This window comes from Falco naumanni, chromosome 3 (genome assembly GCF_017639655.2).
Source record: "Falco naumanni isolate bFalNau1 chromosome 3, bFalNau1.pat, whole genome shotgun sequence".
Taxonomy (NCBI): domain Eukaryota; kingdom Metazoa; phylum Chordata; class Aves; order Falconiformes; family Falconidae; genus Falco; species Falco naumanni.
The window spans coordinates 28316585-28329074 of NC_054056.1; the positions used below are offsets into that span (position 1 = coordinate 28316585).

The 12490-nt window shown below is 40.0% G+C and overlaps 1 protein-coding gene across 5 annotated transcripts in view; it reads right to left on the bottom strand.

Annotated features, from left to right (window-relative positions):
- Positions 1 to 12490, bottom strand: part of FARS2 (phenylalanyl-tRNA synthetase 2, mitochondrial) — a 249543-nt gene that overhangs the window by 68934 nt on the left and 168119 nt on the right. For all 5 annotated transcript variants that reach the window (XM_040588060.1, XM_040588059.1, XM_040588056.1 and 2 more), the window contains one exon: positions 11266 to 11417. In XM_040588060.1, the coding sequence (XP_040443994.1) occupies positions 11266 to 11417 (152 nt within the window). The remainder of the gene's footprint in view (positions 1 to 11265; positions 11418 to 12490) is intronic.

Sequence of the window (12490 nt, forward strand, 5' to 3'; positions counted from 1 at the left end):
ATCTATCTCCTTTCTGGTGTTCATTCACAAAGTCTGAACACAAACTATTCAAATGCTGCAAGTACAAACAGTCATTCATTTCCTTACTGTCCATCTGTCCCACACGTGTACTAATAGGTATGAAAATACTAAACATAAATCTTTGCTTCACCTTCAGAATAATTTTTAAAGGCACCCTTCCCTTGCGTTTCTGTGTTATACTTGATAAATAATAGATCAGTTGTATGATGATAGTGTTAATATTAATGTTACCAGACAGCATTTGAGAGAAGCTGGACAGAAAACTGAATTCCAAAGGAATTTGGAACAGCAGCAGTCACCATCCAGATATATGTTTTGCAGCTCAGGTCCATCTCTATAGTATGCATACCTTACGGGATGCACAGTCCCATGAATTTCTACTCAATTTACCCAGAGATAAGGATGCTTAACACTTGATAGAACTTGGCAGAAATTTTCTTAAATGAATTATTTAAAGTTAACTCGTAGATTAAAATAAAACATCCATCATGCACAAAACAAACAATAGGAAGATACTGTGATCAGTTTCAGGAATGTTGACATTTTTTGTTGTGAAATTAAAGAAAACCTTGTTTCTGCAGTCTAAATACTGACATTTTTCAGCTTGGAGGTAAATAAACTTTGAGCTGCTTAATGCTTTGACTCAGCTTGAGGAAATCCTTCCTAACTGTACGGTTTTTTTCCCTACAAAAATGTGTTCTGGATCCATAAAATATGAAGAGCAGGATTAATTATTTAGTGCTAAATCCATCTCTCTTCTGTGCAGTAATACTAGGAAGTGAAAAGGGGCGTATAAAGACTTCTTCCTCTCATCTCCCATCTTGGCGGCTTTACAGGATATATGTTTGACTGAATCTAGACTAAGAATTAGGGGCCTGGCCACCACATTACCAGCCACAACACCGTTCTGTGAAGGCCTTGTCAAGAGATGAGTGCAAACATGTGCAGGCACCACACACATGCAGTTCTCAACACACAGAAGACAGCGATGTCCTTCATCATCCTAAGAAATGCTTGGTGAGGCTGTCTCAGTACGGTGGCTGCTTTCTGTGGCTAGAAAGATCCTTGTAAGAGATAAGCAAATGGTACCATCTCTACCTTCCCATGCAGATCTCCATGCAAGAATTCAAAAGAGTTTGAGAGAAACTCAGGATCAGCTACAGACATGTTGCTTCTTCACAGTACTAGCACACTGCAGAAAACAAACATACAATACTTACACACTAAATATAATTTAAATTATTAAGGATTATTATTATTAATAATAATAATAAATTATTAAGATTAAGGAGGAGTGGGGCAAAAGCTATACCAAGGATGTGTCTATTGTTTTAAAGAAAAACTAGCTTCAGATACAGACCTGAGATCTAGCCAAAAGAAATCTCCCTCCCTTGCCCATATTCCCTTGCAGGGATTCCCAGCCTGCAGTGTGGGCATCCGTCACTGGTGGCCTTGAGAGGACTGGTCCACCTTGACTTTGACTTCCCAGACTGCTGAGGTAGGATGGCCAGCTACGGTATTACTGGGGGAGAATGGATGAGCAGGGTCAGAGACCAAGAAAAGAGAGGTATTGCATCCCACCCTCAGGCAGAAAGCAGTGCAGAGTGATGAGCATCCTCGGCAGCAGCAGGCAGGGACAAAGCAATGGCACAGGCAGAGAAAACCATTCCAATGTGAAGCAGAAAGAGAGGGACAAAGCACCAGGTGAAAGAAGGACTCCACTTCTTACACATAGTGAATTCTTCCCCCACCCTAGCTGCTGAGTAGAGCGCTTTCAAAGGGCACTGTAAGATTAAACTGATTTCAAGATCTTCAGAGAACACAGTATTTACCGTCTAACGGATGTGATTACAAAAGCTCTCACTCTGTCTCTGACATACTCACTGCCATCGCAAAGCTTCTCAAACTCTAATACGCTCACTATTATGTACTATGAAAAACAGTTCTGCACAGTAGTCAGCTCAACCTCTGGTCTACAAGGACAGCAATTCACTAGGATTTCCCCGAATTCAGAAGCACTCACAAGCCCACTGCCATCCCCTGTGCCTCCTGTGGCAGCTGACTCCTTAGCCATTTTTCACTGGCCTGCTGCCTGTCAATAAATCACTGTGCTAATTCCTCTGATGCCTCCCCTGAAGTGCTTTGGGAATTGTGGCGAAGATTTCTGGGCTGCATCTGAGAACTGGTGGTGAATGGCTGACTCCAGGTTGACATGATGAAGAAAGGTTAAGCTCTTGAGCCGAGCAGCCTCTTAGAAATGATTCATTGTGACTTTAGCTATGCCTTTTCTATACAGCAAGGCTATCCTCTGCATGTGCCTGAATACATAAGGGAGTTGACATTTGTCTTCTGTGTGGCTCACGTACTTAAGTTTTCCCCTCTTCTCATTACCCGTGAAGGGTGATTACATTTCCTATGGAATATCACTGGTGATACATCACTCTTCAGGGCTATGTTCCCCCCCACCTCTAATGGGAACCTGTGGTTACTTCATCTTTTTCCTTTCTCGAATACCAATCCTCCCACAAGCCTGTGAGTTAGCCACCAGCCTCCCACCAAAGAAGAATAATGGGACTCCTACTGAAGCTCATTAATAGTAAATTATTTTCAGTTAGTGAAGACTATTTTCTCGGTGAAGTCTCTGAAGAGCCAGGGACGGTACAGCAGAACACTGTCTACCCCACAATTGATTTGAATACAGTGGTTTGAAGGAAACCTCAGACTTCAATAGCGAGCCATTAAGAACAGCTATTTGTATGGTGCCTGTCTGAACACTGAGGATAGGAGGGAAGGTGGAGTCTGTCTTTCCTAATCAGTTTATTCTTTTTTTTTTTCCCCACCAGATAGTCTTCAAGTAAACACTGGCATCAGAGGTCTGAACTGGCAGTCACAAAATGTGTAAAAAGCTGTAAGTCACAGAACTTAAACTTTATCGTATAAGGCAAGGATTTGAATTTTATATATTTTTTTCTTTTTCTTATTTTGTCAAACAAAGTCAAGGCATTTACTAGTATTTTTCAAGTCCATTTTTCTGGCTGGTGAAGCAAGAAATGCCCAGCACAAGCAGATGCTAAAGAGTTCAAGGGCACACTGTTCCTACAAGATAGACTTCTCTCATAGTTCTCTATGAACTCTTAGATTTGGGTAGGGAACTGCTATTTGGGAGACTTTCAAAGCAATCAGAGGGAATTAGGTATCTGAATCCACACTGGAATTCCAAAGCTCTAGGCCAAGCATTTAAAAAACTTTGAAGATGGTGCTTAACAAAAACATGCAGACAGATTCCAAGTCTACACACGTATACATAGTAAATACAGCACTGAAAAGATCTACTTCCATATCGAATATCAATGTCACTTTCTGGCTTATGCTATGAAAGTGCATGCTCATTTTTGCTATCTCTGAATTCACCCAGTAGGTACTATAACGAAGCTGGAACAGTGCTGGTTGAAATTCAGAGTTTTTAAGATATCTGGAAAAGTCTTTTTTTAAACAAAAAATATGTGCATATTTACTCAATTAATTATCTATAATTAATTTAAATCTGGAATGTTTTTGCTACAGAGGAAAAGGAGGAATTAAAACCTTCTTGGTTTAATTTCCTCAAAAATAAAAACTAGCAGATGGCTGCCCTGTGCTCTGTGAATGCCCCTGCTACTGTGCAGCATGTCTGGGAAAACTCATCTCCGACAGTCTCAGTTGTGGTGGGGGACAGCGCGGCATCAGATTTCTAGAAAGTGGGAAGTGCAAGACATCCTAGAGCCATGTATCAATCAGCATGGCAACCTTGTAGACATGGAGCCCAAATCTGGGCTCCTTTAAACCTCTAGGCAGCTGGGATGAAAACCTCAATGTCTCAGCCCTCAGGTGGTAGATTACCTGGGCTTTCGTGGAACATGTGTAGAACCCATATGACTTCCTAAAGCACATCTCCCTGGGCAGCCCAGCCTTTGGTCTAAATGAATCTGGCCAGAAAGACCCTGACCACCTCTACGCAGGAGCCGCTGTGAGAATTGGAGCTGTTATTTCTACACAGCTGCTGTTCAAAGGAGAGAAGGCAGGGAAGAGGAAGAAACCAAAGAGCAGATGGGGCCCACTGACCGTGAATCAAGCAAACACCACTGGCCGTTGGGTTGGGCTGGTGCACTGGGGAATGCCTGACATGCACACGCCAGGAACGAAATGCACTCTAAAGCAAGCAACCTCAATTACAGGTGTGTTTTCTAAACTGAAGCCCGTAAGCCAAAAGAAACAACAGAAAAGGTTGTCATTCATAAGAGGAAACAGGTGGCACTGCTCCTGGTTGGATAAAAGAAGGAAAAGAGAAGAGGGAGCAGGGGTACTACTGTGCTTTAACTAGCCACTATACAGTTATGCTCTAATATGACAGCTGAAGAAAGGCTCAGAACTCAACCAGCATCCACTGACAGAGCCTCCCATGAACAGTTAATCTATTGCAAAAATACTAGTGTTAAACTCATTTGACCAAAACAGAGGAAAAAAGTCCAGAGCTGGAGAAACAGTTCATTAATCGGAACCCGATCCTCTGCTAGCTACTGTCAACCAAGCTACATCTGGGTTGTTTCTTCTGCAGAGAAGCTATTGCTGGGACTTTGCCAGTTCAGCAGTTAAAGGTAATCTCAAAGAATCCCTCAGCAAATTGTAAAGTGCTCAGGCTGAGAACAACAAAGTGTTCAGGGACTGAACTGATTGTTTTAATTTGCGTAATACTAGCAGCAAGCAGTGCTTCAGAATTATTCTGCTTAATTCACCTTTTCCAGAAGACAAAACCACGCCAGCTTCAATAAATAAACCAGACCTCAAAGTATTTGATTTGATCTCCATCTAGATAAGGAAAAATGCAACGAATCTGGCAATAAAAAGGTTATTACGCTTTTGTAATGTAAAAACCAAAACAAAACAGATGTTATTACACTGTTTTTCCTATATCCTAACAAGGAGCTAGGGGCGTGCATTGACACAACACAGCAGTCAACAGGATCTGACTCTTCGCTATCAGATCTGCTCCTTTTACTGTTTGGAAAAGAAGAGACACAGGTCATCCGAGTACTCCCAGAGTCTCTAAAGACGGCGCCACTGTGCACCTCCCTCCCTCCCTCCTTCACAGCAGCCAATACATTTCCCCTCACTTATTTAACAGACTGTTACAAATGCGCAGATCTCACCCCAGAAGTGTGCAAGTAATTCACTCAAAGGCAAGAATAAATCCTTTCCTACGTAGTCCTCATATTTTTAACAGCGTAGCTGTCAAAATGCAACAAATCAATTTTTTCTCCCCTTACTGTCTCCACACTGCCTTTTCAGGGTATTTTTAGTTGTTCTGATTAAAAATTTACCTTTTAAGTACCACTGAGGACACAGTCCATTTCTTGATTACGGTTTTGTATACTTTTTCTCAGCCTACCTACGTATCTTCCTTACAAAGGAAGATGTGGAAGCATATCCTCTTCCTTCCTTTCTCTTTCTAACAAAAAAGGTATTTATTATCAAACTTTAAAAAATCAGGTCCCAGACCAGTAGAGAAACAACCTCTCTGCAAAATGCAGAAAATACTTATTCAGAGTGAGGACGTGAGGCCATCACACATGGCAGGATTATGCAAGGTACCTAGGAGAAGACACATGGCATGCTAAGCTGAAAAAAAACCAAACACATTTACAGGGCTTGCCCAAAGCAAAGATAAACAGTCTCAGCATTTCTGGATTCTCTTTGTGATGCTGCATTGTAGGGGACAGGTACTCACTCCTGGACTCTTCTGTCTGTCCTCTTGATCGGGGACACCTCAGGTCACAAACGTATTGTGCCACTTCTACCCTGTATTCTACCATGTGTGAACAGCCAGTATTTTCTCTGTTACAGTATGCTTTCACTATCATCCCTGGAATTCCGTGTGTGTGCAGTTGTAAAACTTACCTGAATGTCTTAGAAACACAAGATATTGCTCTTACTGGGATTCTGTGCATGGCAGCAGTTTTGATTTGCTTATTCAGTGGGCAAAGACCTTCCTACCTTCTCACTGCCGTTCAGCCAGCCTTTCTTTTTCCCCTGTGAAACCCATTTCCTTTCTGAAACTGAAGAAGTCTTGACCGCTGAAAAGGAGATCACTTTCTGATTTAATTTTTGAAGGTCATTCATATTGATTAGACAGCTTAGACAAGTTGAGTAAAAGATATGAAGAGTTGATCAGCCACTGCAAAAAGTAAGGAACACTCCACCCCACCCCCACCCCCGACTTTCTTTTCCCCTTTCAGTATCAATACAGTCCAAAACATTCTCTTTGTTTTTGCAAATGTTTGTTCACTAGAATGTTCCAAAGGGAAAAATGTCAGCCGCAAATCCTCACTCATCATGTATTTGCACAGTAACGCTTAAAGGTCCTTAAAGATCCCCAAGGATTTGGAAGAAATAATTCAGGTATCAGAAACAGTGCCGCTGCCTTCCGGTGGCTGGTTGCACGGATCACACAGAATAGGACAACTCAAGGCAAGTCACAGAGGACTGATTTTACAGACCACACACAGAAAAACATGTTCCACAAACCAAACGTATGAAAATCTAAATGTTTGCAGTTAACGCATCAAGCAAAGAGAGCTTAAATCCACAAGATACACCGTGGAAAACATTTTGCTTACTGCAAAGGGACATTTCTTCTCTATTCTACTTGCCTGACAGGCTTCCTGCTCCTGTTCTTGCCATAACCACCAAGGTTTCACCCAGTTTCCTTAGCATTTCAGCAAAGCCACAACTTTTTCTTCACATCTGCTGATTTATTCTTTATATGCCTGAATAACCAGTGTGTTACAGCCACATTCTGCATTATTCATCTTGGATGACGTTACACCTTGACTGTGTTATGAGGACAAGCATGATACAACATTTAAATTCCAGGAATATCAGAAAACCCAGGTGACAGCGGGCCTTACTTTCCCATCCACATTCAGTTGTACAAGTCTGTGATGGCTTTTTACACTACGGGCAGTGGGAAGGTATCAACAGCTGACAGGATTATCCTCTGACTCGTTCAGCCTCATGTACTACTCTCCCTCCTTCCCCCAGATGCATATTCTGAATGCAAGAGCCATATATCTCACACAGGTTGTGTTCCTCTCTCATTCAAGGATCCCCTGTTCCCAGATTTCCCAGTTTGACTGTGGATCTAAACCCCCGGGGTGGCTGCCTAGGGTCCCAAGAGCTGACTGGCAGCTGAAAGCCACCTGCCGTCTCCTCTCATGTGATACCTTGGGCAGGCACACTCTGTAATGTGGAGAGGCAGACATGTGAAAAGTCCACGTCCTCCTTTTAGTTCGACACTTTTGACTCAAAAGGAGTATTTGCAGCAGGTAGACCTGTTTGGAATTGCTTGGATGAAAGCAAAGAGAGGAAGTTCTTGTGGATTAGAGGACTATTGCTGAGCATCCCTACAGTTATCCTGGTTTCCAGAATCACTTTATGCAAAAGCTACCTACCTCGACTTAGTTGCTAAAGCTCAGTTCTCTGCTTGGATCAGAGCACATGGATTTCTTTGCTCTGTGAGGTCTACCTGTTGCACTGGTGAAGAGGAATTTACAGGAATGACAAAATTCAACAGAAGTAAACAAAGAAATGTCTTCATGTCCTAACTACTGCTAGTACATTAGTTGTAACAGGGAATACTTATTTCTCCATCTCAAAGCAACATGCAACTGCAGTGTGAAATAACTCTCTGCTTGAAACATTCTACAATTGATCTAGCCTCGCTTGGCTGGCATCCATTACAATTAGTTTCAGTTGTAAGGAAAAGAAAATAAAATTTTTGCAGACTAAACTGAACAAAAAAGTTTATTTTCTGGAAAGCCTTCTTCACATGCTGCACATTACTCAGTTTACCTCAGTGCTGTGTCTTTTTTAGTTAAGTTTACCTAAGATGCATTTAGGCTGGAATGGTTCTTAATTACCCTAGCACAGTAACTTGGCATTCTCCTTAATTTGTGCTTTTCAGCAATGAGAATCCTTCCTGCTCTATCTTTTAATTGCCTGTACTTTCCTGGAAGATATCTCAACATTATCACCTTACAATGCAGATAATCAAGATTTACTGGGTTTTTTTCCAAGACATCTCTTCCTTGTTTAAACAATTACTTGTCTCATGCTTTTTTCTCCCCCTTTCCTTTTCCCTGTAGAGGAATACATTTTTACTGCTAATATACACTGTAATTGCAAAGTACTGGAGCATGGTTATCAGTCCAAAGCCCAGTGGAACCTTGAACGGTTTCTGAACCACAGAAAAGTCTGCAAGGTAACTACACAGTATCACACAGCCTCTATAAAGGATCTTAATTAAAAGACATCTTTCTGTGTTCTAAATTAGTTTTATTTATATAGCATTTTCTATTTTCCAATCTTTATAGTCCTATAACTAATAAAGGTAGTTTAAGAAGGAAAATAGGTGCCAAATGTCCTAATCCCCCATGAAACTTCTATTTTTTAAAGGATTAAAAAAGTCTGAATTTTAAATTCTGGAAGTGACTAATTACAAGCATGAACTTACTCATCTGCTTGTAAGTAAATAACACTGAAGACAGCACTGCAGGCTTCCCTATCCTATACACTTCTCTTCTATCCTCCACAACAGATTCACTAATAATTCAAAATAATGATTATAAGTGTCTAGATCTGTAACATACAGATCCATAGCAACACTGAGGATCTCTTAGGTTAATTTATGTGTCTAGAGGCTTTTCTGCAACACTGAATTAAAAAAGCCACTATATCGTTTCTGTAATAAGACAATTAGCTTGGAATTAAGACTAAGCAAAACACTCTTCTCAGTCAGTCAGTCTTCCAAAGGCTGTAGAGAACAGAAAAAATAACTTACATCATTTGTCCCCAAAAGTTGCATATCTGCCCACACCCTGTTCTAAGATGAAAGGGTGAAATAACCATTGTGTTACAGTCTTTATCTACAACTCTTTTTAATGAGGTAGATCATCTCCTTGGAATTACTGGTTTTTAATGGGGCATTAAAAAAGATTTATTTCATTGTTGTTGCAGTTGAACAAACTGAGAGGACTAAAGTATCACTTACGAACAATCCATTAGTGTTACTACCCAAATTCTTCAGACATGAAGGTGAGAAATGTTTCCTCCTTGTAGTGTCAAAACGTACTTGGAGGTCCCCTGAGTGAGGGTTTAATGGCTTTAGAGGACAATGCAAGGAAAGTCCTAATCTGTGTGGCAATTCTCAGTGAGCAGTCATCCTTTCTATCTATTTGCAGAAGTCACAAAGGGAACCAGAGGTGTATTCCTTGCTGATGAAGAAATGATCTTGTACTGAACAACTGTCCCCCCTGGTATATGTTCAGGATGTGTCAAAGCATATCAAAGGAGGAAAAAAACCACAGTAAGAAATCCAGAGCAGTGAATCCTGTCCCTGCCTCATCACTCTACTAGTATGGAAGATAATATTCTCAGTAAAGAAGAGGAACATGACCCTTGAGCTGAGCCATGACTGATGCTGTGCTGCTGGTGAGGCCCTCCCAGTATATGCGGATTCCTCCAGTGGACTGCAAAATTAATCACAGAGTAATACTGCCTCTGTCTGAGGGAGCAGGGAACCAGATTTCTTCAAACCTTCAGCCTTGGAATAGCTGCTTACACTACACACAGAATTTTCCCCCAAGAGAAGATGTAACAACAAAGATGATTGCATGTCTGTTATCACCGGGAAGAATGTAGACAAAAAGTGGCTATGAACACAGAGGTATTATACATACAGCAAACGTTCCACATGCATGAATGGAAAGGACCAGTTCCAAAAGGGTCTAACATCTCGGTTTTCATCAAAAATGTTGATAGTACTGTATCAGAACCATTATGATAGAAGGCAATTAAATATATTTTCAGCAGGATCTGTGTGACCAGCCTTCAATGTCTATGCACTTGTCCTAACTGATACTATGGTTCAGCCTAGGTGACAATAAGAAGTTATCCATACCTGCAACAAACTTGCTTTTGAATTTCTCTGCAAGATACACTCTTGTTCTTTACAATGAATAGTACTCATTATCTTATCCGAGCCTATATTCCCCTGCTGGAAACACTGTTTTGAGTATAGGGTTAAGATCCTTTTGCATGATTTGCGTGTGAGGACCACTCTAGAATTAACTGCTCAAAGCTTTCAGATGCCCACACAAACTCCATTGGCATTTCTGTTTCTTCACACACCAGGAACAGTCTCATATAACACCACACAAAAAGGAAAAAAACCCTAATAAATATTAATCCATTGAACGACCATGAACTAGGCCATACAATAATCTATCCATCTGATCTGCGACACACATCAAGTTAAAAAGAACAGGGTCAAATACTTGAATGTAGAAAGAAAAGTCGTCTATACGTGATGGAGCACAACATGAAGCATTCTCCTATCATCTTCAAGAACCACTGCAGTTAGTTTTACTACCTGCCTTTCTTTGGTACAAAAAAAAAAAAAGTCTCAAAGAAGAGAAATTATTTTAAACCCCAGTTTCAGAAAATTCAGTAGCCAGCAGCATTTTTACTTTTTGATTTGGAAACAACAAATTGAAAAACAGTGCATATGTAACTGCTGATACTTGTCAGTTTTTGACACAAATGATAGTATCATTTGGAAAAGTAACCTCTGCACCAGGTGTCATGTCAGTGTGGCTATATCCATAAGAAAGTATTTTGAAGCCCAAGAGATTGTTCAACAGCATAGATAAGTGTCAAAAAGAAAGGGATGAAGTTGATTTTTTTTTCTGCCTCTTGAACACAACACTACTATTCTGCAACAAATCATTATTAGCCCTGACATTTACAGTAAAGGTATACTAGTAAATCAGGACTAGAAAAAGAAAGTAAGAGAACAAGAAGACAAACACCAGTCACTCAGTGAAGAGCAGGACCAGAACATCAGACATGTTATGGAAAAGAGTGTCATGCACTGGCAGATGCATTGAGGAAAACAGTTGTTTACAGCTGCTGTGATTAACTGAGCACAGCATATTGGGGTTGTGGTCTGAATAGCAGAAGCTCAGTAGTAGTACAAAACTGAAATATAAGATTTTTTTAAGTAAAAATATTCTTGAAAGTGTTGTAAAAATGTTTTGGAGCTAAAAAATGAAATGTGCAAACTGCCTAAGAATCAAAAATTTCTTGGTATGTAGAATGCAGATATTTATATTCTGGCCACAGGAACAATGTGTTAAAAGTTGTACTTACTTTGGATGGGTAAATTCATCCACTAGGACAACCTTTTCTACCACGTCTCCACCAATGGTTCGAGCCAAATCATAGAAATCATTCTTCGAGTATGTCTCAGAAGGCAGCCAGAAGGAGATGTCATTGATCAAAGGTGGATATCTGCTGAGTGGCTAAAAAAATTAAAAAACATACCTTTGTAAGTGGCTGGACTTGGTAGGTATACCTATAACTGTTTGGAACTTGTGAAACACACAGAGCACGCATTTTAGAAGCTTTCTGAAATGCTTTTTGAAGTGCAAACTGACCTCATAAACAACTGAGATGCAAGATTTTATACTACAAGATATCTTTTAAAGGTCCCCTCATAACCACTCTCATTCATTCATTCAGAAGAAAAAACTTGTTTTGTTTGCTAAAACCAGCATTTATGAGCCTGAATACACTTTTGGATCAGAGCTGTTTAAATGGAAGAGATCATTTCAAGATGATTATACACTGGGTAAAATTGTACTTTTTAAAAGCATTTTTCAGATTTTTTACAGATTCAAGAATTCTTATACATTCAGGTATAAAATTTGTATGCATTTTACAGCATTCTTATATAGCACAATATTTATTATTGGTACTATCCAATTTCTAAGAAAGTCTTATCAGTAAGTGCCTTCTTATTAAAAGGTTACAATACAAAACACAGTTTGTCTTATAAATACAGATTAGTTCGCTTCTCAATGTTTTTTATAGGTATCCAAACATCTACAACAACAAAAAAAGTATTGCTATTAGCATAATTATTAACTCCATAAGTACCCCAGTGGACTCTTAAACATAAAGGGACATCCTTGCTGCAGACAGAAAGGCCTCATCTTGTGTCAGAACAGTGCAACTCGTTATTTGCAAAAACAGGAAGAGAAACAGAAACAAAACAAGACAATTATTCATTTTTCAGTTTTGGTGAAACTTCCCTGGAGTCACTGGGTTTGAGATCTCTGCTTTTCTGAGATATTTTCCCACTCTGTAGAAAAGAAAATGGTAATGCTCTTCTTTCAGGCCCTCTGGGTCATGCAATCTCTTACTTTTGCCTTCCATTAACACACTGAAGTTGAAATAAGTACTTTTGCGTAAGATTGCCAGACCCTGCAGGAGAAAATATCTTTTCTTATTTTCCTTATATGTATATGACAGCTGATGTGTACACCTTGGTCTATACAGTGTATTGCCTCACTCAAAAATGTATTCCATGCCT